General features: G+C 42.6%; 1 protein-coding gene across 2 annotated transcripts in view; it reads right to left on the reverse strand.

The window, feature by feature from the left end:
* The window catches only part of CRYBG3 (crystallin beta-gamma domain containing 3), an 82,157-nt gene extending 64,234 nt beyond the window's left edge, over positions 1–17,923 (reverse strand). For both annotated transcript variants that reach the window (XM_014253559.2, XM_014253558.2), the window contains exons 1-2: positions 17,771–17,923; positions 3,055–3,133 (exon numbers count right to left, since the gene is read on the reverse strand). In XM_014253559.2, coding sequence (XP_014109034.2) covers positions 3,055–3,133; positions 17,771–17,871 — 180 coding nt within the window. In that variant the 5' untranslated portion in view covers positions 17,872–17,923. The remainder of the gene's footprint in view (positions 1–3,054; positions 3,134–17,770) is intronic.
* Between the last annotated feature and the right edge of the window lie 4,046 nt (positions 17,924–21,969).

Here is a 21,969-nt window from a genome sequence, read left to right on the forward strand (position 1 = left end):
ACTTAGTACACTGAACATGAAGTTGAAGAGCTGTTTACATCCACACAGCCATCTGTTCAACAATCACGCTGCTCAAACGGAGCGTTTACCCAGCAAGGACACCCTTTACAGCCCTAATTCAAAGAAACAGAAGCAAAACAAAATCTGTAAATAAATATGGGGGTGGGGAGGGGCTGTGCTGCTTCTGCAATCAATTAACAGACACAGCAAGTACATTTCAGTAATATTTTCTTGAAAGTGATCAAGTGATGACTGATAAAGTCCCCCTGGCGCACAGAAAAATTAGGCTTAATATTTTCAAAAGGTGCGTATCAAAATATCTTTTTCTCTCTTTATAAAATAAATATTTCATTGTAGGGAAAAAAATAACAGGAGTAAAGTACAGAAGTGGTGTCTAAAGTGCTCAGAAGAGTCAAAGAACTACCATAGCTCAGCACAATTCCCAGTTCCACTCACCCAGACAGTTATAATTTAGACATTCGACCTTTGCTGCTAAATCAGAGACTTACAGCTCCTCTGCTATTTTGGCCCTGGCCTCCTGCTGAGATGGCCAATGAATATACAAAATCACAGCATGGAAGTCTATCAGAAATATGATGGCTCATTAACTTGGTGACACCTAACAGACACTACATGGTTTCACTTTTAGTCACCATCCACCTGAAATGCTGAGGTAGAAGCACAGCTCAGAGACATGGGCACGCTTGGAAACCTGCCCAAAAGTGATCCACATATAGATTCGGACATAGTTCACAAAACACACTTTCCACAACATTACTTTTTGTCAGCCTACAGTAACCTTGATGATTGGATGAGAAAACCTGAAGCATCTTCTTGTAACACAAATCATACCTTTCACAGAATCATTTAGGCTGGAAATTAAGATTATCCCAAGACCACAATTAAGACAGTGTCAGTTCTCTCCAACTGCTCTGGTGCAGCCTGGTGATCTTTGCAGAAGACAGCTTATTTTGGCCAATGTGGTGTTACCAAATTTCAGGTTTGTATTGGAGACAGCAGTGAGAGGAAAAAAAAGACCATCAGAGGGGAAGCATCAGAAAACTAATACTTCCTCTACTTCCTCTGAATAAGTTTTCACTATCTAGTTGTAATTTCTGGGCACACAAGATAAAAAAATTAGACTGCTAAAAGCACTCACTACAACACATATGAAACTGTTCAAGTGTATCACAAGGTTATTGGTCAGCTTAGGAAAAAGGAAAGTGAGTTAGACAGGAAGCTCTCAGTACAGCTGAAGAGGCAACACATTTTAGTAATATGAAAACCACACCTTCTTCCTAAAGCCTATACAAGCACCAAGTATTATTTCAAAGACAATGTCATGGTTTTAGGGTTTTTAACATAGGTCTATAAAAACATAATTAAATTAAAAGTTATGGAAAGACAAAGAGGAGATCAGATATTTGGAAAAAAACTTTACAGCACTAATTTTGGTACCATCTTTTAGTACAGTATTATAAAAACATGGGTTCTGAACAAGACCATTAAAACAGATTCAGCAGGAAAGATTCTGAATTGTGGCTTTTGTAAATTAAAAAAAAAATAATCAGATTTTATTTTTTTGGCAAGAAAGAAATACTCTTAGGTAACTTAAACTTGCTGTGCTTGCTTTGCTCCACCTACACATCCTGCTTTTTCCTTGAGACCTAGCCCTATTCATACTTCCTTTAAGCAATTCCTGGTGCTGAAGTGCTGTGCACATATGCTGAATACTTCCCCTTCCTCAGTCCAAACCCTCCTCCAAAGGAAAATCTGGTTTGGAAACTTTCACTGATCTGACATAAAAATGAGATTTTTTTTAAAAAACTGAGAAAATTTTCTTCTATTATAGTAGATAGAATCCTCTCTGGCTTATCAGAAAGCTTTCTGCCTGCATTCCAAGGCATAAAATCAATGATTTATGGTAAGAGGAAGCCATGCAGTGGCATTTTCCAGGAGCTCTGAACTGACAGAGCTGGCCTAAATCCACCCAGCTTCTGAATAAACATTGTTTTCCACCTTGCTGTAGAACAACCACAGTCAAAACAGAATTTTATTGAGAAAATAACCCTGCTAGGGTCTTTGTAGAGCACCTGCAAAGTCTCCAGCTTTGGTGAAACCCAAACAAATGGTCCCTATATACTGAGGATGCAACTACACAGGGACTGTGGGCTCTGCAGAAGGGAGCACTTCCTTCTCCATACACCATGAGGGCTCAATGAATGCAACATGCAATAGAAATCTCAGATTAAGTGTGTTAAGAAGCCTACAAATAAATCTGGCAAACTAGCCAAGCCCCTTCTGGGGAAACAGCCATCATATTATCTGCACTGAACTGAAACAACTCTAAAAAGGAACAAAAATTCAAGCAAGATTGCTTAGTGACAAGATCACTAAAACAGCTCTGTGCAGGGCAAGATGTGACAGCAGCAAAGACAGCTGTTATCACCTGTCCTGTACACAATTATTTATGGTATTTGGCTGAATTTAAGCACAACTTTAGAGGTGTGCCTAGTGCCACAGGAGAAAGCCCTGATCACAGAGGAACATGTCCTTTTCCTGCAGTACAACACTTACAGGACAAGACAAGCATGATTAACATGAGTAACTGGTGAGGAGCACCCGACGTGCAGACAAATTTCAGCAGAAAGATCTTACAGCGCTCTGGCTGGCAACCAGCAGACCTTCAGGCAAGCAAAGACTTGCTGGTTAGATACTCATAAATTATACAGAAATGGTGCTTTAGAGCAACGCCTGAAAACATGGTTTGATAAAAATATTAACTTTCCTCTTCACTGGCTAACTGCACGTGGAATTACCACTGAAGCCCAAATTTTTTCCTTTAATTAAATACGTGGACTTTGTTTTAAGAATGTGAAGCACAGTCTTCCCGTCAGCATGTACATTAAAACCCTGGCATAGTAGATCCTAAGCCACAATATGGCAATCAGATGCCACACTCCAGTACAGGAATGCATTCAACATCAGAACTCTAACAAATAGTCACAAGCAGAGGTTTTACCTAAAATAATAATAAGTCAATAAAAATCTTACCTTCAAAAGTGTAAGCTGAGTTGTGCTTTCCTTTTGGCTACTCTTTGAATTTATGGCTTCGCTCCCTTTGTTTTCAGAACTGAAAGACAAAAATATTCTGTAACACTGAGTATTTGCATTATTCAAATACTCTCAAGAGCCAACACATTCAATTTAAACACAAGACAGCTTTAATTTAGAAGGACAGAAAAACATATTTTCCAAACTGTATCACATACTCTGCAGATACTGTAACTGAAAAAAACAAGTCCCAAAAAGCTGAAGACAGAACCATAATGACTATTTCACCTCACACACAGGTTTTGAACTCAAGCATTCAGAAACAGCACACAGCATTTCAGCTCTTCCAGCTGAAAAATAACAAGATTTCCATGCCTGTGTATTATTTTTCAGCTGAACAATGATCTACCACAGCAGCATTCATTGCCACAGGACCACCTAGCAAGGCACACCCCATCCTGAGGGCTGTGAGCAAGTGGAATGTACTCTTGGCAGGTGGAATCATCCCAAATCACAGCCATCACAGTGAACAGTTCTTCACTGAACATGCCCAATGGGCCATGCAAATGCAGAACACATTTTAGAAAGGGGACAACAGGTACATGTTTATTTGCAAGGTAATGCCTGCTGTTCCATTTTAAATGTCAGAAGTCCAAAACCACGTGTCCCAGGAAATTCACTAAATTAAAATTTTCTTGAGGCTTCATCTTTGGAATGAAAAGAACCAACTCCCTACCCTCAACCCCAATTCTTAGAACAGATCCTTACACACAATCCAGCAGACAACATTTTAATAAAAACACTTATACTACAAGCAACTTAAAAGGAAAAACATTATCAAGGAAAACATTAGGTGATGTTAATGACAGACATCAGTTCCTGCATTGTGTACCATTACATGAAGAAAAATAACTTTGTGCTAACATATCATGTGAGCAAGTATTTCAACTAATTCATAATCACTTTGAATACCCTCCTTTACCAGTCTTAAACATTTAACTTTGCTACTGAAAAATGCACAAGCCCTTATTTCTGAACTTAGTGAAGAGATGAACTGAAAGCTCCTTAAATAAAAAAAAACCCAATTATTAGCAGTTTGGTGAAATTCCACTAGGATTTGGAGAAGGAATTAAGATGCTGCTGTAGCCCTACGGCTCCTGACTGTAAACCACAGGTAAGCACATCTCAGTAAGATTCCCAAAATGAAAGGTTTTCTTCCTATTGTGGATTAGGCATCTGCATTCAGTATACACTGATATACACACAAAATGCAAATGCCACTCTGACTAAATATAAGTTTCTTTCTCACCTACTCAGAGACAGCATTCCCTTAATAAAAATGACAGCAGAGCCCTCCTGCTATTAAGTTTACCCAGATATTTCGCATCTTTTCAGATGCATCAAAAGAAAAGCTTCTTCCTCTCATTTACAGATCATCTCCAAGTTGAAACCCATGTACTTTCACATCACCTTAGGTAATCTCTCATAATGCACTCATAAACACAAAGATGCTTTTTCAGGGAGAGCATCAGACAAAGTCTTGGCTGCTCTTTGCCTCCTTGGAAGACAGAGCAGATGAATTAATATTCTGACCTATTAATTTCTTCTGCTACTAACGTGTTTCATGAAGGAGATGTCACAATCACTCTGAGCAGTCTGGCACACTAATAGAAGTGTTTCTCTGTACATAACCTATTTTCTCTCTCCTAGCTTTTGTTTTGTTGTTGATTTAAAACAAAACAAAACAAACTAAAACCCAAAACACCCTTCTCAGATCTACATGGCTTTTCCTGATGTTGATACATTTGAGATGAACAGGAATTCTCTGGATTTAAGATTGGAATAATGAGGTTGATGTCCACCAGACATTCCTCCCAAGCTCAGTGTATCACTTTATGGAACTGTCTGCAGACCACAAATGAGATCCTTGCTTTCATTAAATCCTGCCAGCATACATTACCAGTGTTGAATTATTGCATGACTTCATTTTTCTCGAATTCTTCCCTTTACATCATGTGTTTTTTCCCTCCCAAAAACCTTTTTCATTTTTCCACTTTTTGTTTATATTTTAAATACATTTCTGTACTACTTTCTTCTATCTAGCCATAGAAATTCCACAGCATACATACCAAAACTGAAAGAATGCAATTCAGCAGATAAGCATCTTAAAATCAACAAGTAACTTTTTTATTTTTAAAAAAGTATCAAAACTTTCCTTTCCAACATAAAATAACCCTAACTCTGGAAGCATTTCCCCACACCCTTTCATGGTTTATATTCTAGCGTTTCTACATTCCTTAACCTTTTGCTTGAGGGTGTAGTTCCTCAAACATGCTGACTTTGTCAGCAGAACCAGCTTTAGAAATCTCCACTCCTTCCTCTTCAACCTCAACATCTCTACATCCTTAACTCAGCCAAGAAGGGCTCTCAGTAGGGCTACATTGTTTGATAAAATCAAGAGGGAGGCAGAAGTTTCCTTGAGGAAAAATCCAGCTTGTGATCCAGTTTACAGTGCAGTGATTTTGAACAGCACAATGAAGGGACAACAAATGTCACTCAGCAGGAACAGGAAGGACAAACCACTGCCCCTCACATCACTACAGAGGCTGCTTGGTGTGAATCTCTTCTCCCCTTAGCCAGGGCCCAGTTCTAAATGGATCTCTGACTGAAACCAAATGCATTGAGTTTCACAGCACAAAAAGCTGTAAGTTTACAGCACAAAAGCTTCTTTGCTGCACAAAGGCCTCATGGGTTGCGTAGGATAAAATGGCTTTGTTTCTCTCAAAGAGGCAAGGCTACCTTTTGCAGCCTAAACACCACAGACACAGGGGCTGGGCCACACTCAGTGCCTGGGAATGGAGAACCTGCTGCCTACTCCTCATTTCACTCACACAATGCAACTTTGCAACCCCCACTAACAACTCCCTACAAATTTTTGGGCTTTCCCTCTTCTCATCATAGCATCCACGACATCACTGCGACCTAGGGCAACAACTGTATTAATAAAGTTTGGCTCCACAGAGTTTCAAGCTTTTCCAGAGCAGTGCCTTTCTGGAGCACTTTGCTATGGCAGGTACCACCAAGGTTACCTCCATCTGTGCTTAACCACCCTCAGATAGACCAGCCACCTCTCAGGAGAGCATTCCACACTGGTCCAGTCAGGAAGATTAATTAATCTTCAACTCTGTGCTTCACAAACAACTGTTTTTTCATTATTATTATTATTATTTTTTCAACATTATTCACCCAAAAACAGGCATCTACTAACCCATGTTTTGAATCGATTTGTCTTTACTTTTAAGTGGTAAAAGAGCAAAGCGTGATCTTAGGAAGAAAGAAAAAACCTCTGCCAATTTGCTTCCATGGTCTTCTTACCTACCCAGGCAGTCATTTACAAATAGTCACAACCACTTGTTTACATATTTAGACAGATACTACTCTCACTTTATAAAGGGAGGGAAGAAAAAAAAAAAGGCATGGATATACTAAATAAAAGGACATGGTGACAATTAATTCCAGAAACCCAAGCCTCTCAGATATGTAATCTACTGCCCTTCTGTTGCTATTTCTGCTAGACATTCCTTCTTCTCTTATGTATTAGTGCATCCAACAGAGATGGATTAATCTTTAGCGAAGGTTTAGAGGAAGGTTAGAGGGATTTCTTCTCCTCAGCTGTCTTGCTGCTCTTTCTACTGTCTTGCCAGCATGCCTAACCTGATTAGCATCACTCTTATTCTCTAACTAATCAAGATTAAATTTAAGTTAGAGAATGGTATCTTTTGTATCTTCTGAACAAACCTTTCTTTGTGCCGTTTTCTGTTGCTTTTTGTTCCTCTGCTGCTGCCTCTGTTTTGACCTTTCTGTAATACTTAGACAGGTGGTGTCTGAACCAGAAGCAGGTTTGTGGTCCAAGTTTTTAATCATTACACTTCGGAAAGAGAGGTTAAGAGATTCTTACGAGAAAGACATGCTCACATTCTGCATTGCTGCTCACACAAAAAGAGATTACATGAGGGATTACAGTCAAGAAAAAAAAAAGCAATTTAATGGAGCATATTTAAGTACACGCTTTCAAGGTCTTTTGCAACTGCCTCTAAAAACAGAACAAGACAATTAGAAACAATCACATTTTCAAAAGGCCCTCACAGCATCTCTGTATGGTGTGAGAAGTCTGCTTCCTCCATCCTTGTCCTTCAAAACAATCCCTCAGAACTTGCAAATGAAAAGCCCATCCCCTTCTTCCTTTGTTAATCCACCCCACCCATGTTATGCACGCAGCAGATTGTGAATGTGTTGTGACAGATAAAAAAAAATAAGCTACAGGAAGCATACAAGTAATAAAACACAAAAACACAAGTTTGGATGAGGCCGACCACACACAGAGTTCTTCAAACAAAGTAATTGCTGTGACATTTTAGGCTCCTTTTATGAGGAGAAGGCACGGATTGCCTGTTGCTGTTTGGGAAGGGGGAAATTAATGGACACTCCCTTAAGGAAATGGGGACAGCTGACTAAAGCTGAACTTCAGCTCAGAACTACCACAGCATTTGTGGATGTTGACCCTCCCTATTCCTCCCTGGGCTTTGAATCAAATCTCCTCTAATGTAGCAGCTCCAGCATTTATTTTTCATGCAGTCCATGTGTAACCAGACAGGTGCGGGCTCCAGCATTTTGTCATCTTCTCTCTCTTGGGGACAGATGACTCCCTGAGTAGCCAAACCCTCTCTGCTACCACATAAGGCTGGCATTGTTTGTTTTTAATCGGTCTTCTCAGATTAACTCAGGAACCATTTAATGTGATGACTCATAATGGTAAGAGAATAAGCAATTCCCAACCTTAAAGATGCTTTTTAGGTTTGCTTTCTTCATTTCTTTATTTCAGCATTCTGGGGTGTAATGCCAGCTCCTGAGCCCTGCCTTTACTTTCTCTCTGAACAAACCTAACATTCCTCTCTGGGAAATACAACTCGTGGTTCTGATGTCATGACTTCTTTCCAATTTTACTTTGTGACAACAGTTACCCATTCAGCTGACCTTCCAGAAGAATATTTCAGTGGAGAAACATTGAAATAAGGATTTCATCACCTAGGACATTAAAATCCATTTGTGCAAGAGCCTCCCTGAAGAATGTAAATGAGTGGAAATCCACAAGTCTAATAATACCATCAAATATAGATGTGCAAGACCTCAATGAAGTTCCAGCACATTACAGTAATTCTCACACCATAGCTACAAACCAGCAGTAGTAATGAAATTTTTACTATAAAACTGCAAAGAGCCATAGGTTGCTTAGTACTGGTTTCTTCTTTGTCCCAGTTTCCAAGTGGTAATTAAAATGATAACTGCAAAAAAATTCAGACTTTTTAATTAATATTTTTATATATATACCAGTTACTCTGCTTGCCATACAGACCCTTATGATTACTGCAGCTGGCCTCCTGCACAATATAGATTATGAAATTTCACCAAGGGAGACCTGTACCAAGCCTTTAACACATGACAAGAAGCTATGAGCTTTGGTTGAAAAACAGCAAACTATGGAAAAATGACCACATTTGTAAATAAGACCTTTCCATGTAAACTACTACTAAATTCACTACTCAATAGGCTTAACTAGTCAAGTCTCATCTCTCATCAATCTACATCTATGTGGGACAGGTTATAAAAGTCTCAGATTCAAATAACCTCTGAAGCCACAGGTCTGCTATAACATAAAGCACTTAAATCTGATTTCCCTTCCAGTTATATTCCTCGAGGCGGAGTCATTCCTCAACCTTCAACATTATCATTTCAAAACGAAATGCCACTGAGCTACTTCACTTTATTCTGTGAGGGAGGTTTTCCAGACATCAAATTGTTCCAGAGCTCTTTCCAGAGCCTTTTTCAGTTTGCCAGCATCCTTTTCATGATAAATCATGGACACCAACCTGCAGCAACCAAAGAATCCACAGAATACGTGTGTTTTGTTGTTTATACACCTGACAATCACATTTTCTTCTCTGAGCCACCACTTTGGCAGCTCATGTTTAACTGGCTGTCAACCATGGCAACTTAGTTTGTTTCCAATGTTGTCTACATGGTGATTTCCATACTTTACACTCTAATCATCCGCAAACTTCACATGCTACAGTTTTGTCCTCTTTTAAATTATCTGTGAAGATATTGATTCAAAAATACATCCTTTTTTTCATTTTCTTCAAACAGATTAAGTAGAAAATTATTTATTACATCTAGGGTTTTTTTTATATTCCTCTGTATGTTGAATTTTAGCCTGCTGTTATTACACTTGCAAGTATTTTAAGTGAGGCATCAGTGCCAAGTCTTAAGCATATCATCATAGGATGATATTTCAGCAGTTTGTCAAGTGAAGCTGTAATCTCAAACAAAACTGAGCTTGACAATTCCCATCTTTCAGTGATGTTACAATCAATACCATGTTTATTAACTTCTCAGGTTGCCTGGGAGAGTAAGTAAATAAATTTTTCTATCCCTCCCCTTTAATCCAACTGAATAAAATATACTTTAAAGGGAAACACCTTCCTCTAGGCACTATCATCACACTTGTGAAGACATTTGTGTGCTGTGCAGCCAGGAGAACTATTAGAACTTTATCTAAAAAGCCAATTTTTTAGGAGTCAAACTTGCAGCACATACTTTGAGGAATATAAGCAAGGGTACAGTAACCATTTGTTAAATTAACTGAAAGGAAAATACTACTGTAAATCTCAGAGGCAACAAGATGTGAGGAAATCAACTGAATGCAAAAAATTGGCTTGTGCATCATGTGACAGCTAAAACATGTTAGCATTTAACAGAAAATAAATGCACTAGCATCTTAGAAGAAAAAAAACCCAATTAATTAAAACCTCTTTCCTCTGTTTCCTTCCCCACCCCAAAACCACAATGTTGCCCTTTCCTGTAAAGCTCCGAAATGAAAAATTTCCAGTGAACTTCACAGCAAGATTCCCAGGCTAACACACTTCTTGGGAAACCAAGTAACAGCAGCAGTGACAAAATCTGCCTCTAGTCTCTGGCAAGACTGTTGGGGCTTGTCTTAAAGAGAGAGAGAGAGAATTTTGCACAGAAATTTGAACGTGAAGTTTCTGGCTGCTGCTTCTGTGCCCAAACTTAGGACACATGCATAGAGGAGGAGAAGTGAAGACATTAAGACAAATGCTAATTATAAAAACAAGTTATTGAATTTGAAATTAGAGGGTCAAAGGAAAGCAAAGCTGGTATTTAATTTAAAACAAATACAGAAGGGAAACTGAAGAAGAGGGAAGGGGGGAAGAGGGAAGGGGGGAAGAGGGAAGGGGGGAAGAGGGAAGGGGGGGAAGAGGGAAGGGGGGAAGAGGGAAGGGGGGAAGAGGGAAGGGGGGAAGAGGGGAGGGGGGAAGAGGGAGGGGGGGAAGAGGGAAGGGGGGAAGAGGGAAGGGGGGAAGAGGGAAGGGGGGAAGAGGGAAGGGGGGAAGAGGGAAGGGGGGAAGAGGGAAGGGGGGAAGAGGGAAGGGGGGAAGAGGGAAGGGGGGAAGAGGGAAGGGGGGAAGAGGGAAGGGGGGAAGAGGGAAGGGGGATGAGGGGAGGGGGGAAGGAGGGAAGGGGGGAAGAGGGAAGGGGGGAAGAGGGAAGGGGGGAAGAGGGAAGGGGGGAAAGAGGGAAGAGGGAAGGGGGAAGAGGGAAGGGGGGAAGAGGGAAGGGGGGAAGAGGGAAGGGGGGAAGAGGGAAGGGGGGGAAGAGGGAAGGGGGGAAGAGGGAAGGGGGGAAGAGGGAAGGGGGGAAGAGGGAAGGGGGGAAGAGGGAAGGGGGGAAGAGGGAAGGGGGGAAGAGGGAAGGGGGGAAGAGGGAAGGGGGGAAGAGGGAAGGGGGGAAGAGGGAAGGGGGGAAGAGGGAAGGGGGAAGAGGGAAGGGGGGAAGAGGGAAGGGGGGAAGAGGGAAGGGGGGAAGAGGGAAGGGGGGAAGAGGGAAGGGGGGAAGAGGGAAGGGGGGAAGAGGGAAGGGGGGGAAGAGGGAAGGGGGGGAAGAGGGAAGGGGGGAAGAGGGAAGGGGGGAAGAGGGAAGGGGGAAGAGGGAAGGGGGGAAGAGGGAAGGGGGGAAGAGGGAAGGGGGGAAGAGGGAAGGGGGGAAGAGGGAAGGGGGGAAGAGGGAAGGGGGGAAGAGGGAAGGGGGGAAGAGGGAAGGGGGGAAGAGGGAAGGGGGGAAGAGGGAAGGGGGGAAAAATTGAGCCAGGAGGAAAAAAAGGCAGGAACTCAGGCAGGAGAAGTGTTTAAATTGCTGATGAAAGTGTTGAAACAGCACAAAATGTATTGTATTCAATTAAACTACCCTCATTTTGAAACTGGTTTGATTACAGACTGCAGTGAGCAATTTAGATTGTTTTAACTGAAACAATTTTTCCTCTCAGACCTGTTTCTGTTGCTGATTTACATACTGTTCTTTGCTTGTGCAGCAAAGTTGGGTCAGCTTCACATTCTTCAGTAGCAGTGCTGCATGGCTTATATCAGCTACACAAACTGTGTATTAAATGAAGACTAAAATGAGCAACTAAAACTATAATGGAAAATAAATGTCAGAAAAATCGCAGATAGGCCACATTTTACACTGAAAGTTTACATGAAAAAATTCAAGAACTAAACCATGTCGTTACACTGAACACATACCTTTAAGTTTAAAGGCTAGAACTGGGTGAAATAAACATGATGACTCTTGCTAAATAATCTGTTTTACATGTGAGGGAACTCAACAGCCCTACAAAGGCTGGACAAAGAAATATAAATGTTTCTAAGCACAGCTTACTCTGATATTGGGCAGTGTGATTATTCCAGATTATATCAAGGTTTTCCTTCTGGCATCTGTCAGGCATAGTAACCAGCAGTGCTGTGGAATCTGCTCCCTACTTTCCAGTCTGATTGGCTAGGCAGTTTCCAGCACTCTTATGCCTTAAATATGTTACTGGCCACTAACACAAACACTTGGTACAACATCAGAAACAGATTTACAAACTATTTATTAAGGTTAAATTTGTTGAATTAATGGGAAATAGAACTGTTTCCAAAGGGCATAGTTGCAGTGTGGGGGAATCAAGAGTGGTACTTACAAAATGGCATAAAAATAGGAGATATTAAGAAAAAAAAAAAGTAATCCAGGGCAGCTTTAAAACAGCAACTGTTGTACTGATAAAACAGAGCATACCAGAATTTCAGAAAGATTCACTAAGAATAAGCACCTCAGAAAAAACATACAAGATAGACCGGTGGCACCAGTAAAATGCAGTGAGCTCTTCTGGTCAGGCTGGAGGAGAAAACTTTTGGTAGAGGTAGAGAAGGCTACTATTTCAACCCAAGAAAATACTCTCCAGAACTCTCATCTTTTACTCACAAAACATACACCAGGAAGCATCCTACAGACACCAATATTCCCTCTTTTGTGCTGAAGGTGTTCATTTTCCATTCCTACCAAAATAAATTTTATGGCCAAATTTGCAGCCTGTAACTGATGAAAATAAAAGTATGTTATCAGTGCAATTCTTTCTACCTTTTCTGTTTGTGTGCTCACAAGAAATAACTTCTTCCTACATTTTTTCCCAACACAACACTGTCCGTAGGTGAAGTGCAGATGTTTACACATCTGCAAGGTGTTTACACGCTTTACAAGACTTCCAAACTGCTTAAGCAGTTTGCCTTTGGAAAAAATATTTTATCAACTTAAGAAACACAGTGGAACATTCAGAAAAGCAACATTCTCTTTCAAAATAAGGCAAGTCATGAAATCACAAAACCACACCACCATTGGAGACTATATCATGTGCCTGGAAACTGGCATGAGAAAGTGAAATGAGTAAGGGAGCCAAAATTTCCAACCTTAAGTCTTCAAAAGTGATACGGCAAAGCCAGTTAGAACAGATAAAAATTATATTAGAAATAAAAATTAATATACCAGAAGAACTGAGTTAAAGCCTGAGCAACCCTGTGCTGTGCTGCTGTCTGCAAGTAAAATCCAAACACTCCTCAGAAATTAAAAGCAGTAGCTGTGTTTCCACCTTTTTAAGAAGTTACAATAATTGGAAATACAATCCCCACAGCAACATGTTTTGGAATCTTAATTTTTTTCCACCTGGGAGCCTTTTATTCACTAGAGGACAAGAACAAGGAGTTTCCATCTTTGCAAAACTGTTCCTTAAAACCACCGACTTGTAGCTCTTTTGGAAATATTTTTGCATTAACTCTGGCACTTATGCCAATAACTGGAAAAGGAGACAACGCTGTTCACATTTAAAACAGTGGAAAAAAAGTTGCTTTGTTTCTTCCAAGGAGCGCTTCTATTATAATTAAGGCTCTAGTAACATTTCCTTCAGGAAGTGTCTCTCACACACATGGCCAGCTGCTGGCCCTGCTCCTCCTGGTCTGAGTCCCACGAGACATCCAAGTATGTGCCTCATTCTGATCAAGCAGGCAGTCCCACTAGAGTGCACAGAATTATTAACATGTTTAATTATTGGCAATCACTTTGGTGCCCTTCTGAATCAGGCCCTTTCATACTATTTTGAATTATCCTGCAATGGAAGCCATAATAGGATAAAATCTAGGAAGCAAAAAGGAAGAAAGAAACCCCAAATTTACAAATGTACAGAAAGTTTTCATAATGAACCTTACTTAGGCAAGTCTAATTTGAATTCTTCTATATGGTTGGAGTATTGCCCTTGCTGGTTCCACAAACCACCATCCCTCATGCAGACTCATAAATAAGCTATATTTTAACAACAACACAAGGACTCTTGCTCTGGCTTTTGAAAGTAAAAGCTTCTTTATTAGAAAGCAGAGATGATTTTTCCAGCTGACAATGGATTTCTTCAAAGATGCCAACGGTATCTGAATCAAACGCAGCCAGGAGGCAGCAATTTCAGAAGAGCTAGGTCTGAAAATTATTACTCCCTTTTCCATCAATTTCCAGCAGTCCCTCAAATGCACAGTTTTTACAACAACAAAAATACATGTTCTTTGTAAACAGGAACAATGACTGGCAGTCCCAAAGGAAGAAAAAGACACTCTAATCTCTCCTCAGGCAGAATAAACAAAGTTCTTCATCTCTGAAAGCTCTCAGTAAGATACTAATGGATGAATGGAACAATCTCAGCCTGAAAAAAAATCCCAACAAACAAATCAGCCCCCCCCAAATCTTTCTAAACCAGATAAATGTTGCTCTTCTATGTTTGGTGTCTCTGGTATACTTCAGCAATGCAGACAAAATATCCTGACAAACCAAACTTGCACTGGTAGTTCTGTGACCAGCCAACAACACTTGGAAGGAAAAAGAGAAATCTGAAATGAACAAACAGAACACTGCAAGGAATAACTAATAAAATGCACCCATAGTTTAAAGGACATTTTGATGGTACCTCAGTAAAAAGTGTCACACCCCCCTGAAAGGTCACATTTATTCACAAAAGAACAATTGCTCAGCCACAGAAGCCACGTATTTCTGAAAGAATCCACAGTGTAGACTTACAGTGTAAAAGCTGTGTCTTCTTCCAAATGGACTAAATTAGTAATTTTACTAATACATGTATTAGTAAAAAAAAAAAAAAAAATTAAAAATTTTGAGACTCCTATTAGAATAGTGAAAATGCAATTGGGTTTTGTCACCCTGGGGATTTAGATTGCTCCAGGACAAATACTGTGGTAACTAATAACCAATTGTGTATTATTGAGAATAGCAAATAGTCCAATACAGCATAAGGACTGTCTTTGATGGAAATCAGTGGTAAAGACCTGGGACGAAGAGCACTGAAGCCATTCAAAGCAGCCCGAACTCAAGAACACACTCAGGCAGCAGGCAAGCACAGGGTGGGAGACACTTTCCATTTGGATACTTTTTATGTAAAAGCCAAGTGAACTCTTCAGGCGTGCGCTGTGCTTTTTGCTGCCACAAAACTTGCAACTAACCTGCACAGCTTATTTTTTTCCACAAGCAAGCCTCCAGCGAGTCTCATGTTCATCAGAGCTACAAATGGCTGTAAGGGCAAGTTATTAACCTAAGCTTTTTGTCAAATGAGGTTCTCAGAAGAGTCAAGGACACTGATTAACAAACTATGTAACTCCCCCCATCCCCTTCCTCCCATTTTAAACCAGGCTCACGGTAGGTTTGGGTTTTGGTTCTTGGAGTTTTTACAGGTAAACCCGAACGGGGTCTGGAGCAAGAGAGCAGCTCTGATCACGGGGGAAGGAAAGCTGGCAGCTTCCAGCCACCCACCACTACCTAATTTGCGGGAGCAGATGGAGAATGACTTTTGGATGGACAGAGGCTCATTTCTGCACGCTTTTAAAAACTTGGGAAACCACCATGGCATTCAGCAGAGGCACCAAGTGCGATGCATGTCTCCGGAGGTCAGCGCAGGCACAGAGTCTATGTGATACACTGCTAGCCCTCCAGCCCCCTTTACTTTGAAGTCTTCTACTTTTCTGAAACCCATCGGTAAGTAAAACACCTCCATATAAAAGTTTATTCCTACGTATATACATACATCTCAAACTTGGTCTGGTTCCAACACCACCGATAAGCCGTGCCGGTGCACACATTTCTCACAGCCCTGGACAAAAGCTGCACTCCACACCTTGACAGCAAACACCCAGGGCAGCCCTGCTGTCCCCTCCCCGCACTCGGGCTTTGTTCAGGGATCCATTCTGCTGCACGGCCCAGCTCGCTAAACAAACACGAGGAGCAAACCTGCGGCGCTCATCCCGGCCCTGGGTAATGTATGCAATTACGCTAATTTGCGAAGAAGGCTGCCAGTGGAAACCAAATACGAGAACGTCAGCATTCCTGACTAGCGTGCCACGCTGCAGCCCGGCACAACAAGGAAAAGCTCCTTAACATTCCAAATGGGGCTTGGGATGGCCAGGGCTCTGGCTTGCCTCCGCTCCAGGATGGAGTCCCTGCAGCGAGCCCCGTGAGGAGTTCAACAGCGAGGCCAAGGGACCAGAGCCTTCTCCTATCTGCCTGGGCTGTCCCAGCTTCCGAATAAATACAAGGCTCTTGGCTGCAGGAAATGAAACTGGCTGGGATGGAGATTAGACTGCAGCCCCAAGTGGAGTAGGTCTACCGTGAGTGCTACCTACAGACAGGCCATTTAGCGCACAAACCTCTGAAGAGGCATCGCTCTCCTCCTTACCAAGGTGACCGCTAGGCTTTTTTGTTTATCCCAAACCACAGCTGTAGGGAGCTGGCAAGGCGTCATCCGATGAAACCTGTCCTATTGCCCCTCCAGGTCCTCAGCCAGATCCAAACCTTCGCCTTCTCCCGTATCTTAACCACTCCCGCCAGACAAAACAGCCAGGCTATTCCAGCAATTGTAAAGATGTCCTTGATTCAGCAGCCTTGCTCCCAATTTCTTTTTTTCCACTAAATAAAAAAGCAACATTTTCTGCTCATAAAAGACCAGTGGATCCTTGGTGGTGTACTGGCGTGTCAAACGCTTACAGTAAAACAAAACCCCCAAAGTTAAAAATCCTCATGGTGCATTTACAAGATTAAGATGGTCAGTGTAAGAGAGCAAGATGTTCTTCTGTTTTCCATGATTCCTGAGACTGCAATGCAAGATGCTAAAGCTTTTCACTGAAAGAACTACTGCGATAGCCACTGTCTATCTGATTAAATTTCACTTACTGTCTGTCAGTTTTAAACACAAACCTATGCCCTATCAAGCATGACTCAGATTAAAACCAACATGTTAAAAGCAAAAAATAAATACTACACCCGAGGAAGCAAAGACTAAGCAGTTAACACCTTTTCTCCATAAAAATATGCTCATTAACCTGGGCCGACAATGAGTCTACCTGAGAAACTGCAGGAAACTTATCTGTGCTTCTTTCCTACTTACAGACAGAAATCAGCCACCATAGGAAAAAAAAAAAAAAAAAAAGAAAAAAAAAAAAGAAAGAAAAAAAAGAAAAAAAAAAGAAAAAAAAAGAAAAAAAAAGGAAGAGGAAGAAGAGGAACAAATACACAAGAAGTTTCCAAGCTTTTTCATCTTCTAAAGTCTCCCTGCACTAAAAAAAAATTATTAATAACCAAGTTTCCATAAACCACAAATTTTGCATTGAGACTTAAACACATCAGTAATATTTATGTTGCATTAACGCCTGATTTACACCAGTCCAAAAGAAAACTTTCAGCGTGAAAACTGGGAAGGAAAAACAAACAAACAAAACCCTCGGAGACCTCAGCGCCCTGCCCTGCTTTCAGTCCCCGACCCGGGCCACACGATTCTGAGCGCGGCGGAGGAGCAGCCCCGGGGTGCGCTATTCCCAGCAGCTTCCACAGGGGCTCCGCCGAGCCCGGCGGGGCCGGGGGTGCTCGGTGCACCTCCAGAGACCCCCGAATCCCCCCAGCTCCGGCGCCCAGCGGCAGCCGTGCCCGCACCGCAGCGCTGCCCCAGGCCAGCCCGCCGTCCCCGGCCGCGTTAGCCGCTGTCAGCCGCGCTCCCCGCCCGCTCCGGAGCTCCCCCGGACACGCCGCCGCCCCCGCCCCCCGAGCCGCCCGGGGGCCCCGGACGCGCGGGCTCCCCGCCGTGGACGCTCGCTTCTTCCCGCTGCCCCGCCACCCTCCGGTGTGGCACCTCGGGCCGCGCCCCGCCCAGCCCGATGCCCCCCGGTGTCCCCGGGTTTCCCTGAGGTGCCCCGGCCGCGCAGGTGGCACCGCGCCGTCCCCGTGCCCCGCGTACCTGTTCGCCGCCCCCTCGCCGGGTGGGCTCCTGGAGAAGAAGCGAGAGAAAGTGCTGTGCCAGGAGGGGCCGGCCCGCCGCCGGCTGCCCCCGCCAGACATCCCCGGGAAGCGGACGGGACGGGAGACGCCGCCAGCAGCCGCCCGGCACCGAGTCCCCGCGGCGGCGGCAGGCGGGAGGGAGGGAGGGAGGCGGCGACGGCGCCCCCCCCCCCCGGGGAGGAGCCGCCGCTCCGCGCCCCCGCCCCTGCCCCGTGTGGGGCGGGCCGGGAGAGCCGCGCTCGGGGGCGGGGGTGGCTGTGGCAGCGGCAGGAGGAGGACATTGGGGAGCCCCATCCCCGGCAGGCGGGGAGAGCCCGGCCCCTGCCCTGCCGAGCTCCCGGGGCCACGGGAGGGAAGCGATGGCCGCGGAGGGGGAAGGACCGCCGTACACTGCCCGCCGCACCCGGCCGGGAGGGTGGCGCGTTGTGTTTGGTTCGTGGTTTGGTGCTTTTTTCCTTTTTTTTTTTTTTTTTTTTTTTTTTTTTTTGTTAATGGGCGATAATTAGTGGGAACAAAGAGAAAAGATCAGAGGTAAAAAACAAACAAACAAAAAAATAAACCTCTGAAGAAAAAGGTTAGGGAGCTTTGAGAATCTACGGTCCTGACTGACTGCAAACGCCAGCGCCAGCCTACTGCTTTGTAAGAGGCCAGCTTTGAGATCCTGCACTCGTTTGTCCACGCAAAGTCAGGAACATCTGTGCCTGCTACCCAGCGCTGTAAACATTAGCATCGAACAAAGGTACACGGCAGCAGCGGCTGGGGCTTCACCTCTCTGTCGCTTCAGGTTAAGTTCAGACCACGCTTGCTGACGAAAGCTGGCTTGGAAGAAAGGGGTTCTCATGCCTTTTTAAAAGTTTACTTCCTAGAAAGGAGTTTGGTTTAGTTTTTTATTTAGTTCTGGGCTTTTTAATACTAAACCCTTAATTTTTCTCCCTCCGAGATTTGTGGCCACCCTTAACATCAAACTATACCTACCGATGACCTTGCCATTCCGAAAGCACAGTGACAAATACTATCCTCATTTTATGGATCGAGATGATGCACAAAACCTTAATGATTCACCGAGTGTGTTACTGGTAAAATAGACCAACCTTGACACAAGGGTTTTAAATTTAGAGCCACACTTCCTCACCTTTGTGAGCATTTCTGCTGTTTTTTGTGACTGCCTCCGCCTTACACCTTAATATCAGCTCCTTTTTGCTTTGTACCATCTCACAGAACTGTGGAATGGTTGAAGATGGAAGGGACTTTAGGCAGTCACCTGGTCCAATCCCCTGCTCAACCAGGACCACCTGGAGCAGATTGTCCAGGACTGTGTCCTTATGGCTTTGGAGTATCTCCAACTTCAAGGTTTCTGGGTAACCTGTGCAAGTGATCACCTCTCTTCTGTAGGTTTTTTTCTAGTTGTTCACCTTGATCCATATCCAAACCTCTTAACCACTGTGTCATTGTGACAGGCAGATACAAAGCTGGTACTCTAGCCCATCTGCAGAACAGCAGCAATAAAACAGCCTGAAAAAAAACCACTTACTGTCTGCTTTTCTGTCCTCTTTTTCCTACCTCATCTGTGAACAAATCTTTAAGAAATGTGCAAACAGCTCTGCTTTGTATAGTCCAAGTCTTATATAGCTTTGATGTGGAATTTAAAACCACAGACACAGCTGGATATTGGATGTGCACTTCAATTTTTAACCACTCAGAATTGGGACTAGCTGGTTGGATCACAGGTTACAAAAAGTAACCAGTCACAAACCGAATTCAGGAACCAGCGCTTAGTACACAAGGTTCTGTCCAGTTTTCAGTGTCCAGACAATTCTCTCAGTGATGCAGATGCCCCAAGCTTTGCACAAAGCCATGAAATGTTTCATTCCAGAACAGTATAGAGGAAAACAAGAAAGCACATTTTTAGAGTACCTACACATAGTCACCAATTCTCACAGAAATGCCAATTGGGGTTAAAACAGCAAAACGTAACAGCAGCTCACAGTGGAACATTGTAGAGGAGACACTCCTTCTGACATTCAAAACAGAAGTAATTAGGCTCCAAAATCAAATTAGAAAAGTGGCTATTTATTAGGACTGCACAAACAGGCTGCAGGGAGGCTTAGGCTCTCCATGACTGTTTATTACTTTTAATTCTTCTTTGCCACATACATCTCACAGCTTCCCTACCTATTGCGTAAGTAAGATCTAATCCCTATAGCAAACCTGAATATAATAATTAGCATTTATAAAGCATCCGGTGTCTTCAAAGGATTTAAGCATGAATTAATCCTCGTAATCACCTCAGGATGTAGTTAAGTATAATATGGTGAGTGGTTTGCACACAGAGACAGTCAGAATACCTTGCTGCATCCAAAGGCTGTCCACATGTGCCCAGAGGGGCACCACGAAGCATTACCAGGGCTCTGCTTGTCCAAGAACAAAGAGTCAACCTAATCAGAAATGCTAATCCCTAACAGTAACATTTTGTGCTCAAATCTGTTCCTCCTTTCTTCACTGCATCTAAAAGCAGAAAACACAGGAATGTATCACATGACAGTTCTACTGCAGGCAAATAATGAAAATATTAAAACTAACTAACATACTAAAACTGTATCAATATAAAAGATGAACATGGCACAGGTTAGAGAATCCCTTTCTGATTTTTTTTGTACCCTGGAGTAATTGAGTATCCTGTGACCTAGAAGTAAATAGTTTTGACACACTTAAAATAATAAATGGGGAACTCAAATTTAGCCACCTACACCTCCAGCATGGGGAGGAGAGGGAAGCTTTTAGGCAAAGCTGCAGTATCTGCCATGTGGCAGGTGGCCTCACACATTAGCACAGCTGCCAGCATTAACAGCAGCACCAACACGTGCAAGCCAAAACAGATGGGGCAAACAGGTTCCTTTCTGCCTCAGATTAAAGTGCTCACATGTGGCCCACATGAGGTAATACGGCAACACCAAAGGCAGGGAGAAACCATTAAAACACAGTTGCAGAGGGATAGAGTTGCACAGAAGAGGAAAATGTCAAGCAGGGGCTCCCAATACATTTTTTTCATAATTCATCCTGCCCAGAGTGTCACTTGAATGTTGAGTAAGGGTGGGGAGGGTGTGCTGTGTCTCTTCCACATCCACTTAATTTTTCTACTGCAATTCTGATTATAATGCTTGTGCAGCAGGGAAACCTCCCCCTTCTCCTCGCTGCTCTAGAGTGAGCAGATGGTGAAATTTTAATTGTGCTTTTTGTATTTCCTCCTTTTTATGGGTCCTTAAAATCTTGAGTCAAATCTTCTGTTTTGTTTGGATGATGGAAAGAAAATTTTGATGGAAAGCAAATTTCCATCATGCTGCTTTAGGAGGAGCCCTCCATTCACACCCTTCTTTTAAAACTTTCCTGATATGTTAAAGTAATAACCAGGGGAGAAATGTAGTCCAAAAGCCTCCAAATGAAACATTTTGCCTGCAAGCACATTTCCTGCAACTATTAAATGAAAACAACATCCTCAAACTGTTTCCATTGTTGGACCACTACAATAAGAAGCACTCTTATGTTTTGAGGTGCAACTCTGTTATGCAAAATTAAAGTTCAGTTTTCCATTTCATATACGTTAATGCATTTATCTATCAAAGTATTTTATATAGCTCTGCTACTTTTTAATAAGCACTCCCATTTTCCAGGCTCTTACTGAACATGTCTGCAGGTAGATGTGGCATAAATAGCAACAGTATTTTAATAATGAACAGGCCCTCACCTATCTTTTTCCTTTCCAGTCTATAATCTGTTACAGCAAGGTTTTTAAGAGGTGCCCATGAGACCATGAATTAATAAATACACATAAAGGAGTCATGGTGGGTAATATTTCCTAGCCATTTTTCACAGTGATCGTTGTCCAGATGTTGAAACAAATACAGATGACTTTCAAATCTCTAATCTATACTTTAAAATGAAGGCAACCAACAGAATGGAAGAGTTGGGTCTTGGCTATGTTATTACACAGATGAAGGATGTTAGCAAGGATTTCTAGGATTATTTTCTATCTAGCCATGACCTCCTGCCGTAAAGTATGTGCTGTGCAGCTTCCAGCAATGCTCATCCTTTAGCTGTAAACACACAGTTCTTCCATTTGATTTACTGAAAATGGTTTAAAAGACAGCCACATGGTCAGCT

The sequence above is a fragment of the Pseudopodoces humilis genome, chromosome 2 (assembly GCF_049639895.1).
Source record: "Pseudopodoces humilis isolate 2021_Gansu_Grassland_sample_001 chromosome 2, ASM4963989v1, whole genome shotgun sequence".
NCBI classification, from domain to species: Eukaryota; Metazoa; Chordata; class Aves; order Passeriformes; family Paridae; genus Pseudopodoces; species Pseudopodoces humilis.